The 23,229-nt window shown below is 48.7% G+C and overlaps 2 protein-coding genes across 4 annotated transcripts in view; both read right to left on the reverse strand.

Moving 5' to 3' along the window:
- Positions 1-19,303, reverse strand: part of LOC307208848 (major histocompatibility complex class I-related gene protein-like) — an 81,319-nt gene extending 62,016 nt beyond the window's left edge. For both annotated transcript variants that reach the window (XM_079963849.1, XM_079963848.1), the window contains exon 1: positions 19,170-19,303. In XM_079963849.1, coding sequence (XP_079819975.1) covers positions 19,170-19,257 — 88 coding nt within the window. In that variant the 5' untranslated portion in view covers positions 19,258-19,303. The remainder of the gene's footprint in view (positions 1-19,169) is intronic.
- Positions 1-23,229, reverse strand: part of LOC307208846 (major histocompatibility complex class I-related gene protein-like) — a 52,879-nt gene that overhangs the window by 2,812 nt on the left and 26,838 nt on the right. The window lies entirely within an intron of this gene.

Raw genomic sequence — 23,229 nt, forward strand, 5'->3', positions numbered from 1 at the left:
GCTGAGCTATGCGCCCGGGAGGATTTTACGTGTGCCAGGCAGGCCCCCTTTCTCTCTCCTGACAGGCCAAGGTCCTCTCTGTAGTGGCCCCGATACAAGGGAGTTTATTTTTTCCACCAGAATCCAGCATTAGAGGTCTTCAAAATAATCAATTCATCTAAGGAAGACAGTTGACAGGCACACCTGTTTCATCACAGACTCAAGACTTAACAGCAGGTCTCCTCCTGCTCAGGCGCTTCAGCCTTCTCTGTCCAGACCAGGGGTCTGCAACCCGTGGCTCCGGAGCCGCATGTGGCTCTTTTACACCTTTGCCGCGGCTCCGAGGCGGATACTAGCGAGGGGAGGAGGCGCATTTTGCGCCCCGACACTCCCCACTGTGGCGGGCACTGTACTGGCTGTGACGTCGCATGGGGGCGGTGCGTGCGTTAGTCACACACCGTCCTGATGTCACCTTCCCGCCCGCTGTCAGATCGGAGGGCAGCGGCGTGCATGCTTTAAATGTCGCAATGATTTTGCGGCTCCCAGTTTTTTTTTCTTCGGAAATGGGTCCAAGTGGCTCTTTTTGTCTTAAAGGTTGCAGACCCCTGGTCCAGACCCTGAGAGGAAGGGATTTCCTCCCCTCTGAGACCCCCCCAGAGCCCAGCATTACAGGCCTTCAAGGAAGACATACCGTATTTTTCGCACCATAGGACGTACTTTTTCCCTCCTAAAAAGCAAGGGAAAATGTGTGTGCGTCCTATGGAACGAATGCAGGGGGGAGGCAGGAGGGAAAAGCCCCCAAGAGCCGCACACAAGCTTCGTGCGCTCTTGCAGGCTTTTCCCCAGGACTGGCCGCATAGTCCCTTCTCCCTCCTCGGGGAAAAGCCCCCAAGAGCGGTGCGCTCTTTAAAGGCTGCGCAGCTCCTGCGGGCTTTTCTACGAGGTGGGGGAATCCCCCCACCTCCCAGAAAATCCCGGGGGAAGCCGCACAGCCCCTTTCAAGAGCGCGCGGCTTCTGCGGGAGGTGGGGGAAGCTGCAGCAGATTCCCTCCTCCCGGGCTCCCTTTGAAGCGGCAATGTGGGAGGGGAGCAGCTTACACTCGTCCCCTCTGGTCCCCTCTGCCCTGGTCCCCTCTGCCCTGCCTGGGTGAGTCTTTGGCTCAAGGGCCGCTTCCATAATCCTCGCTTGCCTGCCTGTGAGAAGGGGAGTCTGGGGTGTGGGTGGGGATGTGCGTTCAGGGGCTCCTGCTGGGGAAAAGGGAGTCTGGCTCTTAGACATTCTGCTTTGGTTCCTGCAGGCGCAGCTTCCCTGGCGGTGTGTGAGAGACGAGCGTCGTTATTAAAAAACCCTTCTTCCTCTTCCCAGCGGTGTGCGGGTGTTTGGGCCGAGTGGAGATGAGTATCAGTTTTTCTAGCCGGGCCTGAGTGTGAGGAGGAGCGAGTGAGAATCTTTTTCACTGTGAAGTACACTCAGTCCGGGGCTCCCTCTTTTAAGTTCACTGCCCCCTTTTCAGTCACAGAGAGTGTGAGTAAGTCAGCCATGTGGAGGAGGTCGTTTGATTTTGGAGAAATAACACGTCTGGCCACATTCTGTGACATCACAACTGCTTGGGCTTTAAGGCAAAAAGTGATGGCCAGTTTTTACCTCCAATTTGAGTTTAAGGCCTATGAGTGTTGGCTATTTGGCAGTATGGTAGCGCTGCAGAGAGCTTGCTGGGGAGACCATGCATTAAAAAGAAAGGGACTCAAAAATAACTTAAGCAAGGTTTTAATTATAAAAAACAAAAACTCCATTTACACTAAATACATCAACAAACCAGACCCAACCACCAACCCAACCCCCAGGGTAATGGGAGAGCTAGGTGCTGCTCCTTATATACTACCCCCAAATGCCGACACACCTTAATCAGTACAACTCAGCAGCACCTGCTGTGTTTCACAGCTGTAAAGCTGGGTCTCCTTATCTTGCTCTGGCCCTTGCTCTGGCCCCTTAAAGACATACACATTAGGTGGAACAATGATGAACCTTTACATTTAAAGAAACCATTCAACAATGAGACACTTGTGAGAAAAGGCATCTACAGATTCCGATTCAGCTGCTTCCCTCCAGAGACACAGACAGGATCCAACTGGAGTTCCCCATCTGAGGAGTTGGGTGGAAATCCCCCTCCCAGAGCCCACCCCTTCCCCTCCCGTCTGTCTGTCTGTCTGTCTGTCTGTCTCTCTCTCACCAGGCTCCTTCTCCCAGGCCACGTCCAGAGGCTTCTCCAGGCTGTCATGCTCTACGCGGCACTGGAAGCGCTCCCTCTCCTCAGGGTCGATCTTGACGCTGAGGAAGAGATAGTAGGTCCCGTCCGAGTTGGGGGCGACCAATCCTCGGAGGGTGCCCTCCTGCCAGACCTCCCCGTCCTTCACCCACTTGGCCTCAATCTCCTTGGGGTAGAAGCCGTGGACTTGGCAAACGAGGGTCTCCAGGCCGTCATAGTCTGCCTTCCTGGTCACCTTCACCACCGGAGCCTCTGCAAAAAGGGTTAACAGATAGACATCCACAACGGGAGCCTGGAGGAATCCTGTATTTTTTAAGAGCAGAGGAGCAGGGACCCAAGGGGCAACCTAGTCAGAATCTGCAGAAATTAAAAATAACTGTGAATAAATGGGATTTCCTCAACCTGCCTTGGCATCTTCACCAATCTGTCTCTACAGTGGAACTATTTTATCCTCTGTTTGCCAAAGCAGACTCCTTTGGGAGGAAGGACTGGCTACAAATTAAATTGTCATCTTCCAAAGCTCCAACACTACTCAAACATGACAACTTGTGGTTCCAAGATTGTCCCAGGGAGCTGCCTCTAGGCTGAGGGGCAAATTTCACCAGGTCCCCAATGGCGGGATTCATTCAGATCCTTCCAAGTTGCAAGTCATGAACTGATCCTGATTTCTCTCGAGGGGGAAGAAATGCTGGACTCGCTGCTCTCCGGGACTTTTCAGCTCCATAGTTAGTGAGCAAAGCCAAGAGCCCTGGGAAAGACAGAGCTCATTTCTGGTTCTCCCGCCTGCCCTGAAAGGGTCCCTTGAGGTTGGAAAGGGCCCATCTCCCTTCTCCCCGGGAGTGGAAAGGGCAGACCAGGAGGCCCAGTAAGCCAGCAACTTGCGCACATTGAACTTGTGCACATACAGATTTACGCGCGTGCCAAAAATATTCTAAAAAACAAAAAGATGGTGGGAAGGGGGTGGGCGTTCAGGGAGGCTTTGGCAACCCAATCGCCCTTGAATCCAATGTGTTTCGACTATACACCATTTTGGCTTGAGGCATGATTCACAGAATGTAACCCTTGTTCAAAAACTGTCTCCCTGGGTAGCTGTTGTCTGAAGGGGCTGTTCCAGGATCCCACCCACTTTGCAGTGCCTGGACTGGAAACTCAGTCTAGGAGGGGATGTGACTCTGCTGGGGGGAGCAGGAAGGAAGGAAGGAAGGTCAAGCCCTTTCCCCACAGAAACCCAAAAGAAGATGAATTTGCTCAGATCTCTCTAAGCACGGCTAATACGTATGTGTCATTCCTCAAAAAGGGAGGATGCTAGAATTATTTCATTTTCAATTAATTTTCATAATAAAAAAATTCCTTCCAGTAGCACCTTAAAGACCAACTAAGTTAGTTCTTGGTATGAGCTTTCGTGTGCATGCACACTTCTTCAGATACACTGAAACAGAAGTCACCAGACCCTTCTATATAGTGAGAGGGTGGGGAGGGGTATTAGTCAGAAGAGTGGTGGGAATGGGTGACTGGCTGATAGGTGCGCCCTCTGGGGCTGGTCTCTAAGGTGCTACTGGAAGGAATTTTTAAATTTTGTTTTGACTGCAGCAGACCAACACGGCCTGCTGCATATATAAATGAGGGAATTCCCATAGTCTCTCACTATGTTCAGGTTTTCTCCTTCTAGGCCACAAGTGGCTAACCTACAGTATTAATGAGGGGGCTGAATCCTGCCCTCTAAGACATATTTATGGGTTCCCCAAACATTTTCTATTTTTTAAAAAACGTTAATTTCTTTAGTTTTAAAGACTTTTCAAATAGGTACATACCCCAGTGTAAAGCCAAAAGGTTTTCTGTTTTCCCCTCCAATCTGTCTATTTTAATTTTGTTTTTGTTTTTATTTAAAACACATTTTGCTTTCTTAGTCACTTCCCTGCTGTTTCTTTGTGCCCCCTCTCCCCAAGCATCTCCCTCCCCCCATCATACTCTGAAGTGACCCCCTTTCTCCTCCCAGAGTCCCAAACTTTTTTCTGCCACCACCACCAAGAAGAGTGTTTGATGTTTGGTCCAGAAAGGAAGACTGTTAAGGGGGAAGGAGGGGAGGTTGCAGGAAAATTGCCCCACTGAGCCCCCCTCCCCTCCCCGCTGCCCCCCCTCACCTGTCCTCAGCAGAGTCTCCTTCCCATACGCCAGGTATTTCTGCAGCCACTCAATGCATTCCTCCTCCAGGTACGCTTTCCGGTACTGGTTCCCGGCCATGTTAGCATCCCACTTCCTCTTGCTCACTTGGGCCTCCGTCTCGGCTGCTGTCGAAGTGAGGGTCTCCTTGTCGAAGGCGAGGAAGTCCCTCCCGTCATAGCCGTACTGGTAATACCCTCCTTTGTGCCCGTCTGACCTCAGCTCACAGCCGTACATCCACTGAAAGGTGTGGATCCCTGGAAGGACCAGAAGAGGCCCAGGAGGTCAAGGGGGGTCAGAGCAGCCCCTCCCCCATCAGCAAAAGCGCCCGGGAAAAAGGATTTATTTGCCTGAGACTCAGGGAAGAGGCAGCAGTCAGAGGGGAGAAAAATCAACCAGCATTGTATCTTTCTGAAGGCTCATCCGCAGAACACCTTCACTGAGGGAAAACACTACAATCCTGAGCCTGTAAAGCCCCCCCCCCAAAAAAAATTCCTAGTGGATTCTCCTAACTCCCTGGAGGCGGGGGAGGGCTGGGGTTTCCCTTCCTGCCCAACAGGAGCATCCCTTGCAGGGTCACAGTCTGTCCCTCTTTCCGCCCAGCTCTGCTCCTCTGGATCTTGCCCCTTTTGGAGAGACGCCTCAGCTGTCCCCAGTCCCAGTCCCAGAAAGGGCAACATGGAAGGGGGATGCCCACACATGGGGGGCCCTTTCAAGAGAGAGGGTCTCCTCTTCCCCTCCATCTCTCTCCCCCCAGCTTCTCCATATCAAGGACCTTTTCCCTAAAAGGAGGGAAGTCATGGAAGGGCTTTTGGAAAAAGAAGTTTCCTCATAGCCTGGGAGGGAAAGGAGAGCCACAAGGGGGGTTTGCCCCACTTCAATATGGCCCCCATTCCCAGCAGAAGCCAGACTGCCCTTGTCAAAGATGGCGGGTCCCAGCACCTTCCTACCCACCCCACGGGGCTACCACCAAAACTTAAAAACAACAACAACATTAAAACAACATTTTGAAGTCCCATAATCCTTAAATTTGACAGATCATTTTGATTCTCCATAACATATTACAGTGGACCCTCCAGATACACACGTAATTCGTTCCGGGGGTCCGTGCACAACCCAAAAAGTCTGCAAGCAGAGGCGCCACATCTGCGCACGCATGTGGCGCGATAAGAGCGTTTCTGTGAAATCCTGGAACAGCGTTCATATCCTGAAAATACGCAACCAGCGGTACAACTGTACATATATTTCTTTTTGCATATTTACTTGAAGCTAAGCCACACTGAGTGGGGTTGGACTTACTTCCAACATGCAGAGGATCCGGCAGTTACATTTGTGTAATAAAATAAAACCCTAAAACCACCTGGAAAGAATCTGACTGGCCTATTTCTTTTGTTGAGGGACTCTTTCCTGGCAGTCAGTTCCATGGGGTAATTCAGATTTTAAAGAGCAACTACCAGATGTGGGGGGCCGTTCTCTATCAGCCCCCAGCATCCCTGTGGGAACCGCCATCTCCCTATGGAATATGGAAGAGGAACACTATCCTTCCTTCCTGTCGTCTCCAGCACTGCAGACCCTGGCCGTCCCCCTCCCCCAGTTCACCAGGGCAGTGGGGAGGACGAGGAGGCTGCAGAGGGAAGAAGATTCACAGAATGGAAAGAACGCCTGGCTGTGCCTATTCTGGGGTCATAACTGCAGCAGACAGGGGGGCGGGGCACATTTTGGCACTTCATTAATGCAACTAAAATCCATTTGCTGCCTGGGACAGGTATTAAGGCCCATGAGCACAGAGTCATCAAAGTTTCAGGTACCCCCCCCCCTCTAATTTCAATATCGGCAGTGCCATGGCTGGATTCCCAGCTCTTTGCTCTCTTCCAGGATCCCTCCATATTACTACTTTGCCACAAAGCCAGTGTCAACGGTTCCAGGGAGGAAGCCAAGCATCAACTGGCACCCTTGTTTTGTGCCACAAATAACAGGCATGGGGGTGAAGGGAAGACATCTGTGCCTGCCACTGCAGAGTCATTATTGTGTGTGTGTGTGTCCGCAATACAAGTGCTACTGCATATAATATTAAGCAAATGATGCATTTGAGGGATTTGAACCCTGGTTCAAGGACAACTGTAAGGTAACTGTGCTCACTGAGTGGACTATAAAGATATAAATTATGGAACAAAGAGATGTTTGTAAATGTGTGCCTAAACACACTTTGCCTATATACTAAACCAGGCTTAGGCAAACTCCAGCCCTCCAGATGTTTGGGGCTACAGTTCCCGTCATCCCTAACCACTGGTCTTGTTTGCTATGTCTGATGGGAATTGGAGTCCCAAACATCTGGAGGGCCGGGGTTTGCCTATGCCTGTACTAAACTCTTTACTCCTGGTGAAAATAATTAAATGCAAATGTTAAGCAAACTTGTTACTTTTCATTTCCCCTCCCTCCTGAAGCATGTCAGGCTGCACCTGGTCTCCCCCAATGGCACCCCACATGTAGACATTTGAGGGAGGCAAGAGCTCACAGGATATGGACCACTTGGCCTAGCTTGTGCCAGTCCACCTGAGGCAGCCTTGTGCCAGTTCCGGTGCCACCACCTCCACCCCACAGCCAGGGTTGCCAAGGGGCTGGGAGCAGGAAGCAAACTTCTACAGGCAATGCTCTGTGTGTGTGTATTTGCACAAGGGGCAAACGGCAATGCAGAAAGCCAGAGCCAGCAGCTGACCGTGTCTGTGAGGGTCAGGAGGGTCAGGGCAGCCCCAGACTTCCTTCAGGTTCCTGCTTCCGTCCTCAGCCGAGAGGGAGCAAAGCTCAGGCTGCAAATCCCTTCTGCTGGTCCATTCTTATATATGCTAATATATAATATATATAATGATGTTCTTATGTATGCTAATGCTTGTGACTTTTAAATCTGCTCTTCAATTCCAGTATCTGAAGCATTGATCTGGTGTTTTCACTTGGCAGGTGGCATCACCCGGCACCCGCTGAGACCCCAGACCCCTGGCAGGGCCCATGGGTGCTGAGGACCCCAGCCCTGTCTCCTCCATGCCAGACAGCAGGGTCAGCAGACAGCCATTTTGATTTCCCACAACAAAACCATGGGGAGAAGCTATGTCAGGCACCCCAAGACAGGATGGGAATTGGCAATGGTTGCTCCTGGCCATGTACAGAGTTCTGTTGCTCTTTGTGTTTCCAGGGAGCCTGAGGGAGCTCAGCAATGGAGGAGAGGCTGTCCCAGAGGACACCAGGTGGCTCTCACTTCTGATTTAGGCTTCCCCTTTCATCTCAGGAGCCCTTGGCTTACAGCTGAATTGAGTTTGGGTATAGAATGTCTTGCATTACAGAAGCCTCTCTCGAAGGAAATCCTGCTCTTCTGGGCTGGATTCAGCTAACACAGCTAGTCTAAAAACCAAGTCTTACCTACACAGCTGGGGCTTTCTCCCCATCTCCTTCCCCACAAATCAGCTGGTGGGGGGGGGAGAGAAGCCCCAGAAAGGTGTGCAGGGGGAGGAGAAGGGAAATTGCTCCCTCTGGGAAGTAGAAGGATTGTAACAGAGCTACTTTGGAGTCCTCCCTCTAGAACTACTCAACATATTGAAGAATGTGGGAGTCATAAAGCCAGAGGCAGAGGTTTGTAAATACTGCAGGGTGCCCCCTGACATTCCTCTGGGCAATGATTACCTTATATGGTAAAGGGGTAATAAAAGCTTGACTGGCTGAGGTAACATGAGATTGGCAAACGGCCATGCGGCTGGACAGAACAAAGCACAATAAAAAGTTACCGGAGAGGAGAAGAAGTCTGAACGAGCAGCTCTCTCATATTATGGAAATATGCTGGCTTCCTGCGTCTTTATTTTACCCTAAAGAAGTGCCACTTGTGACGGCTGGCTCCAACAAGTGGTGCCCTCTCTGAGGCTCAATTAAAAGAAGAGGAAAACTTAAAAGAAAGCAGTGTGAGACAGACTTCAAAGAGAACCGTGAGAAGCAACTTAAAGGAAACAGTCTGAGGCAGACTAAGAGGATTTTAAAAGACACTGTGAGAGGACTTTCGATCCAAGCAGTGGATATCATCGGCTCACCACATCCGGCAAGGATTTCAAAGCGCTTATACATCTTTAAAAAAAGATCCCTGGTGAGTTTGATCCCTTTTATATTGATTTTAGAAACATGGGCAGTTCCCTGTCATTTCCGCAACAGAAATTTTTAAAGGACTTAAAATTTCTCCTCTCCTCCAACAAATTGGAAGTCCCTGATGGCGATTTGATACAGCTCATTCAAGCCATCGATGAGCACTGCCCCTGGCTTGCTGCACATGGGACATGGGAACTAAAACAATGGGATAAGATTGGAGCACATTTTCATGGACACCCCAGTTTCAGTGTTCGAATTTTAAATGCTTGGTGTAAGATCCGTTATGCTATGGGCTCTTTATCACCAAAAAATATCTCCATGGCTGTATTGCCAACACAACCTTCAGCTTCTTTAATTCAGCCTGCTGTCCTGCCATGTGTTCCAGCACTTGCTTTGCCAGCAGCCCCAGACCCCAAACCTCCGGATTACAGTTCCTCACCAGAGGACCCAATCCTGCAAAAATACAGTGGTCTGGCTGGAAATGACCCTACTCTTTCAGCGGCAGAACAAGCTACCCCTTTTCAACGTGCAGTACTTGCCTGTTCCTTATCACAGGATACCATGGCATTCCCTGTTATTTTGCTCCCTGCTGGTGCTCCAGCAGGAACTCAAGCCCAGCACCAACCTTTTGACTTTAAAATCTTGAAAGAACTGCAATTGTCAGTTAGGACAAATGGACTGCAAGCCCCATTTACACAAGCTCTTTTGGAAACCACATTAGCCCAGCTTTTGGTTCCAGATGACATCAAGCTTTTGGCACGTACAGTGTTACCCCCATCAGCAGGTGTATTGTTTGCCCACGAATGGGAAACTGCCTGTCGTGCTTATGCTCCTGCTTTACTGCAACAAGCAAGAGGGAATAATCCTAATCTTACCCTCGCAGATGTGATGGATGCTATGATGGGGCGTGGGCCCCTTGCTCAGGCTTCAGTGCAAGCCACACTGCTGCAGATCTTATTGAGGGATACTGCTCTTGCTGCTCAACAAGCAATGAGAAAAATCCCGGAACCCTCCAGTATCCAGTCTAGGTGGGGTTCAATCAGACAAGAACCTAGAGAATCATATTCTTCCTTTATGGACAGGCTGCTTACAGCAGTGAGTTGTCAAATTGAAAATCCTGAAGCCAAACAAATAATTATCAAACAATTGGCCTTTGAAAATGCAAATGAGGATTGTAAGGTTGCGTTGCGCCTGATAATACACAATCCTGCCACAGACACAGCAGCCATGCTTCGCATTTGTCAGTCTGTAGGTACAGCAGCACAACTGTTAGCAGCAGCGCAAAATAAAAACCAGCCTGTAGCCACCGATACAACGTTTCCAGCGTGGCAAACCAAGATAAGCGATACCTCAGTGTGGGTACAACAGTGGCCTCCACCAAAAGAAAAATCCGCAGCAATGGCATCATCTCGTTTCTGAACAGCTTATTTCTGAACAACTGACTTTCGGCCACATTGAACCACCTTCATCCCACTGGCTCCAGCAGACAGGAACGGTTTGCTTTTACATTGCCAGTATATAACAATTTTCAGCCCACCCAGCGATATCAGTGGGTTGTCCTGCCTCACAGCATGCGGAACTCCCCTACACTTTGTCAGCATTTTGTGGATGAAGCATCGAAACCTTTCCGCATGTGCCACCTTGAGGTGCTACACACGAACTGCATCTGGCAGTGTTTGCCTTCCTCACCATTTGCCTTGCCATCCTTTCCTGCACTGTTATACAAGGAAGAGGAGCAGACGACCCAGTCCAGTTGAAACCACCATATTTCACCTTATCAGCTGGCAAGCCGCAGTCGTCAGAATCCTACACTGGCTGGCAGCATCCACGGCTCAGCCACTCTCGAACTATAAGAACTGTGTTGTTGAATAAGACTTTTAGGGGAGAAAATTATCATAAGATATGGAGGGATAATATTTTTTGTTGGGATTCAGAACTTACAGGGTTAAGATGTTCTGTGACGCCTCACATTCTGACGTGTAATTTGGAAGGTGGGAGGAGTTTTTCTCTGTTCCTTTGTCTTTGAGGGAGAAGGAAGCAGTAGCTATGGCTGCGAGGAGTCCTGGAGTGTATGTCTGAGAAATGTCGCAATAAAGAACTGATAAATGGACACACAAGTGCCTTATGTGTTTGTCTGGATCTTAGCAGCAGCAGCAACAGCTTTTTCCGCTGTGTTTTTACTCTGCAAGGCGTGACGGAACGAAGCAGATGACGCAGCTTGAGGAAGCGTACCGGACCGCTGTAAAGGGCTAATTGGGATCTTAAAGTAATTGGCCACGTCACGCCTATTAATTATCTCAATAGGTTATGGACCTAATTACCGTTGTAAAACTGTTGCTGAAAGTCTGCCGGAATGCTTTGAAGTCAGCTGGGTCAGCTGGGAGAACGCTACTGAGAGCGGAGGTCTGCGTTCTGAGTTTTGCCTGATGCTGAGAGGCAGAGTTGCTGAGAGCTGAGAGCTGAGAGCAGCTGAGAATCGTTTCTCCACAGACGGGTGCTGGAAAAGCTGGTGATACGTGAGTACAGCTTGGGGCCCCTTGGGAGAAAATGGCAGACAGCCACGAGTCATTCGTAGTCCCATTTGAAAAATTGGACGGCAAAAATTGGCAAGAATGGAGAAGGCGGCTGAAGGCATGGCTGGTAGCGAAGGGGCTGTGGGAGGCTGTTCAGGGACCTCCACTACCCACACCAGCGGCAGGAGCTTCAGCGGCAGAAATTGCAGATGCCCGCGCTTCACAGAGAAAAAATCACAAAGCCCTGGGAGCTATTGTGCTTAGCTTGGATGGCTCACAGCTGCCTTTGGTAGAGGGGCTGGAGAATGCATGTGAGGCCTATCAAGCGTTGGAAAGGGTGCACCACAGAACCACGGCTGGTGCAAAGATCCACACCACTAGACGCTTGTTTGAGATGAAGTTACGTCCTGGGGATAGCATCAGGAAGCATGTAACTGATATGCTGGCTGTGTTTAACCAGCTGAGACTGTTACAAGTCAACTTTTCAGAGGAGCTGAAAGTGTACATTTTGCTCAGCTCTCTGGACAAGAGTTATGATAATCTGTGTCTAACTCTGGAATCGATGGATCCCCAAACGCTGACTCTAAATTACGTCACGGGACGCTTATCAGATGAGGAGGAGCGCCGCCACAGAGAGGGCAGAGCTGGCACCGGGAGCTCTGGGTGTAAGGGCGGAGCCAAGCCAGCGGAATGCACGGTCCAGGCTTTTTCCGTTCGTCGTTTTATTTGCAATTCTCCTGACCATCTGCGTCGCTGTTGCCCCCACCGGAGCAGAGAGACGAGGCAGGATGTTGTCAAGGTCACTTCCCATGGGAACCAGCCAGGTTTCCATGGCAACCAGACTGGCAAGGCAGCCAGGCGTGGGACTGAGCAAGGCGGACGTGCTAAACGCGATGAAGAAGCTTATCAGCTGACAGCCAGTCTTGCATTGTTTGAGGACAGCTCTGAGAGAGACACTGAGCTCTGCTTTGTAATCGACTCAGCAGCTAATCGCAACTTGATTCCAGAGACCCCTGCTGTCGAGATGTGGAATTGCAAGGCAATTCCAGCTGGAAAAACTGTACTATTTGCAAATGGAGAAAAAAGAGATGTAACTAATTTTGCAAAAATCTTTCTTTCTGTTTTGCAGGAGCAGCTGGAGGTTTGCACTGTACCAGGGATGCATCACTGTCTTTTATCTGTGCCTTATTTGTTAAAAAAGGGGTTTAAGGTCTGTTTTGAGAATGATGTCTGCACAATCTCCAAGGGAGGGAGGCAGCTTGTCAAAGTTGAAAAGGGGCAGAATGATCTCTTCATTCTTAAAACGTCTCTGGAGGGTGAGGGGAAGGTTGAGAGAGCACAAGCTCTGCGTGCTACAGTTCCCACTCATGTTTCATGTGCATGTGCTTGGCACAAGAAGACAGCTCATAGTTCTCTTGAAGAACTCCAGGTGTTACAGGAGTGTTCTAAAGGCTGTAAAATTCAGGAATGTGGGAAAGCCATAAATTGTAAGGCTTGCAGACAGGCAAAGGTAAAAGGGTGCAGTTACCCAAAGGTGGAGAGGGTAACCACAAAACCTTTTGATCTTGTGCACATAGATCTGTTGGGTCCCATGAAGGAACCAAGTCTGGGAGGGGCCAGGTTTCTGCTGATGATGCAGGATGATTTTTCGCAGAACACCTGGACTCATGGTCTCAAATCCAAGGAAGATGCAGCACAGCTGATTAAAAGTTGGGTTGAGGAGGTGGAACTAAGGTTCTCCACCAAGGTGCAAGCAGTCACTAGTGACCGAAGTGCACAGTTTACTGGGTCTGCTTTGCAGAAGTTCTTTCACAAGAAAGGGATACGTCACACAGTGACTTCTCCTCAACAGAGGGGGGTGGCAGAGCTTAGGAGTGAGGCTCTGGTTAAGGCTGCACAGGTGATGCTGACAGACTCTGGGTTACCTCCAAGGTTTTGGATGGAGGCAGTTAAATATGTGGGCTTCACCTGGAATCGGTCCTACAATTCAGTGGTAGGTGACACACCTTATTTTATGTTGCATGGCAAGAAACCCCAGATTCACTTTCTGTGTTTTTTTGGGTCTGTTGCATCTGTGCCGGTGCCTAAGGCTTTGCAAGGGCCAGATGGATCCAAGTTCCAGAAAATGATCTTCTGTGGGTATGAGCCAGCAGCGCATGCATGGAGGTTTGCGTACCCATCAGGTGATCAGAGTAAGCTGCTGATCAGTAAACACGCTGAGTTCTATGAGCAGGATGAGAGGTCAAAGACTCCTGCAAAGCGTGATGTTCTTTCAGAATGTTTTTCTGATTCAGAGCAGGAAGGTTCTGATGAGGAGGAAGGAGAGGCTGAGTCTGCTGATGACGATCAGCTCACTGACCAAAGTCAGGAACAGGATGGGGCATCTCCACAAGTTGTAAAAAGAGAGCCCAAGAGTGAGCCTAGTTCTCCTGTTAGTGTAATGCAAAGGATTCGAAGACGCTTTAAGTCAGAGGGGGAATCCTGTGATACAGAGGACACACCTACTGGCCACAGTGAGTCAGAGGTAACACCTGAGTTTGTGCCCAGGCGGTCCAGTCGCACAACGAAGGGTATTCCACCTGAGAGGTATCAGGCCACAGGTGCGTGGGTAAGTTTCGCACAATGCGAATCTGAGAGTTGTGAGGATGTTCCACAGATGCCTGACAGGAACGCCAGGAGAGGGCGCAAGGCATTAGGGAAGGGATTGATCTCACAGAGGTCTGCAAAGGTACATCCACAGGTCTTGTCAGAATGCTCGGCGAGAGGGGGTGTTGGGATTCAGAACTTACAGGGTTAAGATGTTCTGTGACGCCTCACATTCTGACATGTAATTTGGAAGGTGGGAGGAGTTTTTCTCTGTTCCTTTGTCTTTGAGGGAGAAGGAAGCAGTAGCTATGGCTGCGAGGAGTCCTGGAGTGTAAGTCTGAGAAATGTCGCAATAAAGAACTGATAAATGGACACACAAGTGCCTTATGTGTTTGTCTGGATCTTAGCAGCAGCAGCAACAGCCTTTTCCGCTGTGTTTTTACTCTGCAAGGCGTGACGGAACGGAGCAGATGACGCAGCTTGAGGAAGCGTACCGGACCGCTGTAAAGGGCTAATTGGGATCGTAAAGTAATTAGCCACGTCACGCCTATTAATTATCTCAATATTTTTGTGCAAGATATGATTAAGTTTACCAGTTTATTGCATGCTTCTAAATGTTGGGTGTGTATGTCTGCCCCCATTTGTTTTCAAATTAAAGAGGGGAAAGAATCATGGGGAATATATCCAAACTGTCAATATACATTGAAATTCATGTTTAAAAGCTCTTGTTCTCTTACAGGAACATACAGTGACCAAGCTCAGTGCTGTAGGAGTGACACAAGTGCATGGCTATAAACTAGAAAGGAAGCCTACCATGCAGCTTGGAATCAGAATTCTTATATTCTTGGCTTCCGGATGGAAGTTGGCTTCGGCATTTATTAATTTTAGTGATCATTATAGTAGTTATTTGCGTTATTTTGTGTTGATGTATTCAATGTATTCCTTCTTTAATCTCTATATGTACTGCATGGTTCTCCAGTCCGCGGCCCACTTCCGGTTTCACAAGAGTCGCTTATCGCACTCGATATAATCCTATTGGAACGGAAATATATGCCTCTGATTAAAAAATAAAGAAAGAGGGCATGTGGAAGTCATAAAGCCAGAGGCAGAGGTTTGTAAATACTGCAGGGTGCCCCCTGACATTCCTCTGGGCAATGATTACCTTATATGGTAAAGGGGCAATAAAAGCTTGACCGGCTGAGGTAACATGAGATTGGCAAACGGCCATGCGGCTGGACAGAACAAAGCACAATAAAAAGTTACCGGAGAGGAGAAGAAGTCTGAACGAGCAGCTCTCTCATATTATGGAAATATGCTGGCTTCCTGCGTCTTTATTTTACCCTAAAGAAGTGCCACTTGTGACGGCTGGCTCCAACAGAAGAAGAAGAAGAAGAAGAAGAAGAAGAAGAAGAAGAAGAAGAAGAAGAAGAAGAATCTTTTACAAGACCATGTCCCAAGGTGATACAGTTCTTTTTATGCACTCAAACAATGGTTTGTGGTTGGCCTATGCAAACAACAAACCAAACCACAAACCCCACCAGCTGGTCTGGATATGGAGCTTTTGCTGGGGGGCGGGGAGGAGTTGCTTTGTAAGTAATGCTTTGACTGTAATCTCACTGTGACAGTGACAGTCCTAAGTGTAGACTGCTAGACAATCAAGTAAATGCAGATGTTTAATAAATGCTGGAGATGTGGGATCTTATGCAGGTTTATTCAGAAGCAAGTCCCATGGAGTTCACTGGGGCTCCTTCCCGCCCAGGTAACTGGCCATACGTTTTCCAACTAAAATCAGATAGAGTGAAACTCCCGAAATAACACAAGCCAAAGTGCTTAGGAAACAGATTATTTCTGATATTAATGGGCCCTGATCCAGTTCTGGCCTAATGCTCCTTTTGGACACAGGATTGTTAAACATGGCAGCCCAGGCTAATAATTGCCAGGGTCGATCTTCTGGGAACTCCCTGGCTGCAGGATGACCTTGGGGCTCTTGTCTACCCCCCCTTCAGTTGCCCACTGTGCTTATGGTTTTAACCATATATTTGCCACTCTGACCCCCAAAACCCAGTCCATTTGTGTTCCTTAAAAAGGCTTCTCTTTCAACACTGTTCCAGGGAGAGGGAGGGGCTTGGTGATGGTCAGAAGGGTCAGCCAATCAGCACCTCTTTCTGGGCAGCTGGCTTCTCCTTAAGCAGGACCAGAACTCAAGGCTTGCTTGTCTCAGCCTCAGGATCCCACCCTTCTCTTCCCCTCCCAGAGGAAAATGAACTAGACAGATTTCCACCTCAGAAGGCCTAAGCCAAGCCAAGCCTAGCATGGAAGGAAGGGTGGGCAATGGAGACATTTCCTGGGTAGGATGTGCAGGTCCAGAGAGTGTCATAGTGGGGGGGGGTCTCTCCCCTCCAAGTCTCATTCTCTGTCCCCCACCCCAACCCCACACCATCCCTGCCCCCATTAGGACCTTGAATGGGATCTTCCCTCTGCCCTCCTCCACTCCTTCAGTTATGAACTGATCAGAAGGGAAGGGGAAAAAGCTTCTACCCTGGGTAGAGACCCCCACCCTCCATTTCCTTTCCTTCAAGCAGCCCCTTCCATGCAATTCTGGCCCCTGGAGGGAAGGATATGGGGGGGGGATGTGATTCTGTACCTCTCCTGCCTTCCACTCACCTCCACTCTGGTTGTAGCGATTCTGCAGATTCTGCAGACTCACCCTGAACAACAGCTCAGAGCCCTGAAAGTTCTGGTTGTTCCTTTCCTGGTACTGAGGATCCTCCATCTCCGCCTTCTTTATCCAGGGAACTAGGGACAGATACTCCTTGGTGTCACTGTCGTACTGAACAAATGGCTGGTCATCCATGTACCCCACAGCAATGAACTGGGGCAGCCCCTGGCCAGGCTCAGACACGGCTGTGTAGAAGTAGCGCATGGAGTGAGAAGTGGAGCCTGGAAAGGAAGAGAAAAGGGGGCAGAGAGTTAGGGGTCCTGCAGATGAAGGCAGCAGCCTAATCCTGCTGTATTACAGGCAGCAGCCCCAAATCAGGAGATCCAAAGTTCAGCAGGGTTTGGGGGAGTTTGTAGACCTGCCCTTAAACATAGAGGCGGCAGAGCAGAGGCAGCCTAAGAATCATAGAGTTGGAAGAGGAAAAGATATAAACACAATGTCTGACCTGGGTCTTGCTTCCTGGGCTCTGGGAGGCTTTGGAAAGATCTCCTGGGAACTCAGGAGAGCCCCACAAGATCCTGTGAGAACCTGCCAGAGTCTCTTATGCAAGGCAGAGAGCTTCAAAGCTCTTTCGGTACTGGGAAAACCTTGCACAAAAAGAGCTCTCTGCCTTCTGCATATATAATTTGTGTGATTCCAGCATACAGTTGAAATCCTTCAAGTTAAATGCATTTCAGTTTTCTGCACTTTCCACCAGTTTTCCAGGAAGATGTAAAGTTAATTGGCCTGTAATTTCCGAGATCCTTCCTGGATCCACTTTTGAGAATCGATGTTTCAATGGTTCAGTGTTGCAATCTTTCTATGGTCTGAGCTGCCACCCACAGAGTGGGTTCCCCACTTCAGAAAGAAGGCCCCATAGGGATAGCAGGGGCAGGAGGACAAATGCAACTTTGGGGCCAGGTCTCAACATGTGGCCCCACATCCCCTTTCCCCACCCTTGCCCCTTCACGAGATCGAACACAGGAAGGGGGCAGAGCGTGGCAAAGGATGAACCTTACCCCCAAAAGGGCTCACTTTCCCACAGGCTGTACCAGCTCTGGCCACCAGGGGGCCTAATGAGTCTCCACAGAAACAACTAACAACTAACCAACACAGGGAGGGAGCTGAGCAGAGGCTTAAGCATCATATCCAGAGCTGGACTGCCTAGGAGAACAACACACACACACACACACACACACCCCTGGACGGAGAGAATCAGTGAGAGACGATGCATTTCTATGGTGGAAGGTGTGGGGGGGGCACAGTGCTAAGCGGGGTAGAGCAATTCCTGTTTTGTTTCAGGTAGCAAAATGGGCCTTATTATTATTTGAATTTATATATCACCGTATACCCAGAGATCTCAGGGCGGTTCACAGAACAAAATCACAATCTAAAACCACAAAATATTCAATCAAAATAAAAACAACAACCCAATAACACCCCCTCCCAACCCCCAACCCCCCCACATTTTTAAAGGGCATAGGGTGTTGATCAAATCAACCAAAGGCCTGGTTAAAAAGGAACGTTTCTGCCTGGCGCCTAAAGGTGTATAATGAAGGCGCCAGGTGAACGTCCCTGGAAAGAGCATTCCACAGACAGGGAGCCAGTGCAGAGAAGGCCCTGTTCTCGCATTGCTACCCTCCAGACCTCTCGAGGTTGGAGGCACAGCACACGAAGAAGGGCTTCAGCACCCGCCCGCCCTGCTAGCCCCGGCCCCGCACTGCTCCAGGTGCCAGGGCAGGTAGCTCTGCCCTTGCCTTGATGGTGTGTCGACTCTGCTACCTCCCTCCGCTCAGTTTCCTTTCAGGCAAGATCAGATGGGACCCACTTCTAAGACCCTCCCCTCCCAGGGCAGGGGCTTCCCCCACTTCAAACCACAAGAGCTCAGAGCAAGGCTGCCTCTGGTTGTAAAAGGTAAAGGTACCCCTGCCCGTACGGGCCAGTCTTGACAGACTCTGGGGTTGTGCGCCCATCTCACTTAAGAGGCCAGGGGCCAGCGCTGTCCGGAGACACTTCCGGGTCACGTGGCCAGCGTGACATCGCTGCTGTGGCGAGCCAGAGCCGCACACAGAAACGCCGTTTACCTTCCCACCAGTAAATGGTCCCTATTTATCTACTTGCACCCGGAGGTGCTTTCGAACTGCTAGGTTGGCAGGCGCTGGGACCGAGCAGCGGGAGCGCACCCCGCCGCAGGGATTCGAACCGCCGACCTTTCGATCGGCAAGCCCTAGGCGCTGAGGCTTTAACCCACAGCGCCACCTGCGTCACGCCTCTGGTTGTAGCTTCTGGCTTAACAACACAGGCAGTTCTGCTCAGTGGTCGGGAGACAAAGAGCCACAAAATGAGTCACATGTGAGACCCCAAAGTGAGGAGAAATCTGAAGGAACCAGGGGTCTCCACCACCCTTTGCCCAGCCCTGTAGCAGACACAGTGAGGGGGCAGCCCCCCATATCAAGAGGGTTCAAGAGAGAAATAACAGGTCTTGCACTTTAGTTCTTAAAGCTTTGTAAGTTACTGTGAGAATTTGTATGCACAAGCAACTATTAAACTAATGCTAGTATTATATTCATACCATTTTCCATTAGAGAAGCACAAAAACCACTATAAAAGCAAACATTTTTTTTGGGGGGGGGGGAATCACAAATATAAGAAAATAACCAACCAACCAACCAACACTACATAATCATATTCTTCAATAAAGAGGACCCAAGTGCAAAACAAATGTTATCTTGCTTGAGCCCCGAGCCCAGGAGTGAAGCGGCCCCTGCCCCGGGCGGCATACAAAACAAGCCCCAAGTCGGGGAAGGGATCATTTTCTCCCCCCGCCCAGAGCCCAGTCCTCACCTGCGCAGTCCAGGAGCAGCAGCAGCAGGGGGGCAGCCGCCCCCAGGATCAGGGGGGGCCAGCGGAGGAGGAGGAGGAGGACCCCCATCTCCCCCCAAAACTAAGCTCCCTTTTCCTCCTCCCTCCGCCGCTCGGAGACCCGCTCTCTGCCCCGCCTGCGGAACCAGGGATTGGGCGAGGGGAAAATATTCCGCCAATCGGAAATCTGCGCGCAGATGGCAGCACCGGTCGCTGGGCAGAATTCGGGGCACAAGTGGCGAGCGAGGCTGGAGAGGGAACGAGGAAGTTCTAATGCAGCTCCTCGCTGGGAATCGCCGCCTCCCTCCCTCCCTCCCAGCTCTTTCTGTCCTACCTTGCAGGGCGGGGGGTGGCCAGGGGAGGACCCCAGGTTCAGTCCCCGCATCTCCGAGCTGGGGGGTCTGGGAATGCCCCCCCTCTCTGCAACTGGGGGGGGGGGGGCTGTGAGATCCCCAGGGAGATGCACTCGGGGGCGGAGTCTGTCAAGCTGTCAGTCAAGCCCAACATTCCCAGAGGACTAGCTGCCTCTATGTGACTGTTGGTCTGTTGGTGGGTTGCTGCTGGGAGTGGGGACTGGTAACTGCTCGGATGCAGAGGCAGAGGAAGGTCAGGTGGTACCCGGTGAGGAAAAGTTCATGTCACCCCTCCTCAACATTGATTTTAAAAAAAAAAAAAAATGCCTGCAAAAATGGTTTTACGTTATTTCATATTTTCTTACAAAGGAATGTGGATTCTGGGCCTCTGATAACAAGCAGGCGACTATGGACTGACACTTAAATCTAAGGATGAATTGTGTTTTGGCTTGTGTTCTTTTATTTATATTTATTGTTTATTTATTTAATAAAAATAATTTTTTTAAACCTGCAAAGTGGTTTACCAAAAAACAAAAACAAAAAAAAACAAAACACCACAGCAGTAAAATCAAGAAAAATTAACAACCCTACTTTATAATAATAATAATAATAATAATAATAATAATAATAATATTTTATTACTTATACCCCGCCCATCTGGCTGTGTTTCCCCAGCCACTCTGTGCCACTCCCAATCGAGTGTTAAAAGCAATACAGCATTAAATATTAAAAACCTCCCTAAACAGGACTGCCTTCAGATGTCTTTTAAAGATAGGATAGCTGCTTATTTCCTTCACATCTGAAGGGAGGGTGTTCGACTACTTTAAAACATACAGAAGCTAAAATATTAAGATTAAAATTACTTCAACTTGCTAAGCATCTAGGTATGCTTGCCTAAAGAAGAATGCTTTCAGCAGGTGCCCGAAAAGAGTCTAGCAAAGGCACCTGCTGTGTTGCAAGAGGCGGGGAGTTCCAAAGTGCGGGTGCCGTCACAGTAAAGAATGCACTACAGGTATTATGAGGAACCTGTAGTACTGCTTGAAACTACTAAAGGGGAGGTTTTATTTATTGTGATTTCACTATCTGAAAAGGTGTGTTTCTCCGTTCCAAACTGGATTGTTTCCCAGGAGACTTTGCCCCCTTCTGCCTCCCTCAGCAACCTCTGAGTCAGGTGGGAAAGTCCCAGGGCAGTTCCCAGAACAAGGCCTTTTTATTTTTAATGTTTGTTTTCATTTTTACATATGTTACCGGAAAAATCCGAGGGCTCCCTTGGACAAAAAGTAAAGACACCAACCAGAGTAAATTGGAGCAAATCAGCAGCCTGTAGGCTTGGCCTTTATTGAACTGTTGCAACAGGGTACTCCCCTCACTTGCAGGTGAGAGAAAAGACACAGAAAAATGGTGTGCAAGGTCTTATAAAAACTTTTGAAATTCCCCTCCTCGAGGTCAAGCCCACCCCCAGAAACATCATGCATACATTACAGAAAGGAGGGGTTGAGGGAGGAGTTGTGGTGGTAACCTGAGTGTCCTGTCACCTGGCTGGTTCCCTTCTCTCCCCCTCCCCATGAGTACTTTCCAGGTGACAGAGGGGAGTTTGCAGTTTCCTGCCCCCTGAGGGAAGATCTGATCAGTGTCCTTTGTTTCAGTCCATGCTGAATCCACTCCCATATGCAAGTTCTTTGTGATCTTGATTGTCTTCTGTCTAGGACCATCAGGGTTGGCATAGCAACTGGGCAGGGCTCCTGTGGATGTGCTGGTATGGTCAAGGGATGATGGCTGCCCTGTATCAAACCTTCCCCATTTTGTAGTCCTTCCTTCATGGAGAAAAATAAAAGTGGAACAGTGCAAAACCGATGTATGGTTGATTTTCTATGAATTTATAACAGAAGCATAGCGTATGTAGTGTATGAGTGTGAGTGTGTGTGAAGTTTGTACAAACAGAATGATTGGGGTGGGGTGGGGTTCCTGCTACACTCACAAGACGAAATTAATCCATTCCGCGAGTCTCTTCGTCTTGCGGTTTTTCGTCTTGCGAAGCAAGCCCATAGGGAAATTCGTCTTGCGGAATGACTCAAAAAACGGAAAACTCTTTCGTCTTGTGCGTTTTTCGTCTTGCGAGGCATTCGTCTTGCGAGGTACCACTGTACAATAATCTAAATTTTATTTTCATACTAAGCTAGCAAAGAAATTTAAAGCAACTGCATATCAGGCTGCTAGACTGACATTTCTCACAGGAATTGAAGAACGGAGGCAGATTTTGCTGAGAAAGTACTCATCCTTCATTAACTGCTGTTTGTGTCAAAACAAAAAATTCCTTCCAGTAGCACCTTAAAGACCAACTAAGTTAGTTCTAGGTATGAGCTTTCGTGTGCATGCACACTTCTTCTGTTTGTGTGTGTCTGTGCTGTTTGTGTGTGTTTGTTTCCTGCCCTCCCTCTCTCTCTCTCTCTGCCACAAGACACCCTCCCCCATTTCTCCACAGTCCCTAGTTTTCTTTTCTCACTTTTCTCTTTTTGCGATCCTCCGCTGCCCCCTGCCGGCTGCTTTCTTCCCCAGCTGAAATGGAAATCAGGGGATTTCTAGGAAATCCTTCAAGGCACCAGTTGAAGCAAGTCACGGGTTGCAAAAAAATGGTCAAGGTTCCCACATATGTCACAGCTTTGGAATCAGTGCAGGTGGGTGTATGCCTACCTATGGTGTGGAAAAGTGGAAATATATAAAACTTTTACAAATCACATAATCAAGAAAAAACCTATTTAGAGTATGGGAAAATTATAACAACTTATTAGAAAGAAAAAGACCACTGTGGATATCCCCAGTGGAAGCTACAACCAGGAAAAGAATAAATATGGATAAGCAGTGGTTAACTTACAGTGAAATTTTATCTCTTACAGGACAGGAACCAAAACTGAGAAATCTCAAGGAATTAAGAAATCTGGTTAACAATTAGCTACAGGTTTTGTTGTTGTTTAGTCGTTTCCGACTCTGGTACATTACATTAATGAATTGTTTAAGATAGATAGGAAAAATGGCTTTGCAGAACAAGTCTCAGTTTACCAAAGACCTTTTAGATACAAATATAAAAGTATTATCAAATATGTACAAACTGCTGCTGGAGTGGGAAACAAAAGAGCTAAATTTGTGAAATTTAGCAGGATTAAGTGGGCACAGGATGTGGGTCACAATATCGATCATGAATTATGGGGAAAGTTGTGGAAAATAAATATGAATTTTATGGCAAGTTATGCGATAAAAAATTATATGATGAAAATGGCCCACAGATGGTATTTAACACCCATCAGATTGGCGAAAATGTCTAAAGAAGAAAAAGGTGTATGTTGGAAGTGTAATGAAATTGAGGGATCTTTTATTCACATGTGTTGGTCGTTCAAAATTATTAAGGGATATTGGGAAACGATATAAAATGAATTTAAAAAGATACACCTGAGAGTTTCCTTTTGGGGATGGTAAAAATGGAGGTCCCCCAAAAACAAAAGAGTTTATAACTATGCTCCACTGCCGCAGATAGAACCTTATTGGCACAAAGGTGGAGAACAAGGATAGTACCCACTCAGGAAGAATGGCAGTGTAAAATGTTTGAATGTGCTGAACTGGCTGGTCTAACGAACAGGATAAGAGAAAACAGATATAAGGAATATAAGGAGGAATGGATGTTGTTTACTGAATAT

Source organism: Podarcis cretensis (assembly GCF_951804945.1).
Source record: "Podarcis cretensis genome assembly, chromosome: 2".
NCBI lineage: Eukaryota > Metazoa > Chordata > Lepidosauria > Squamata > Lacertidae > Podarcis > Podarcis cretensis.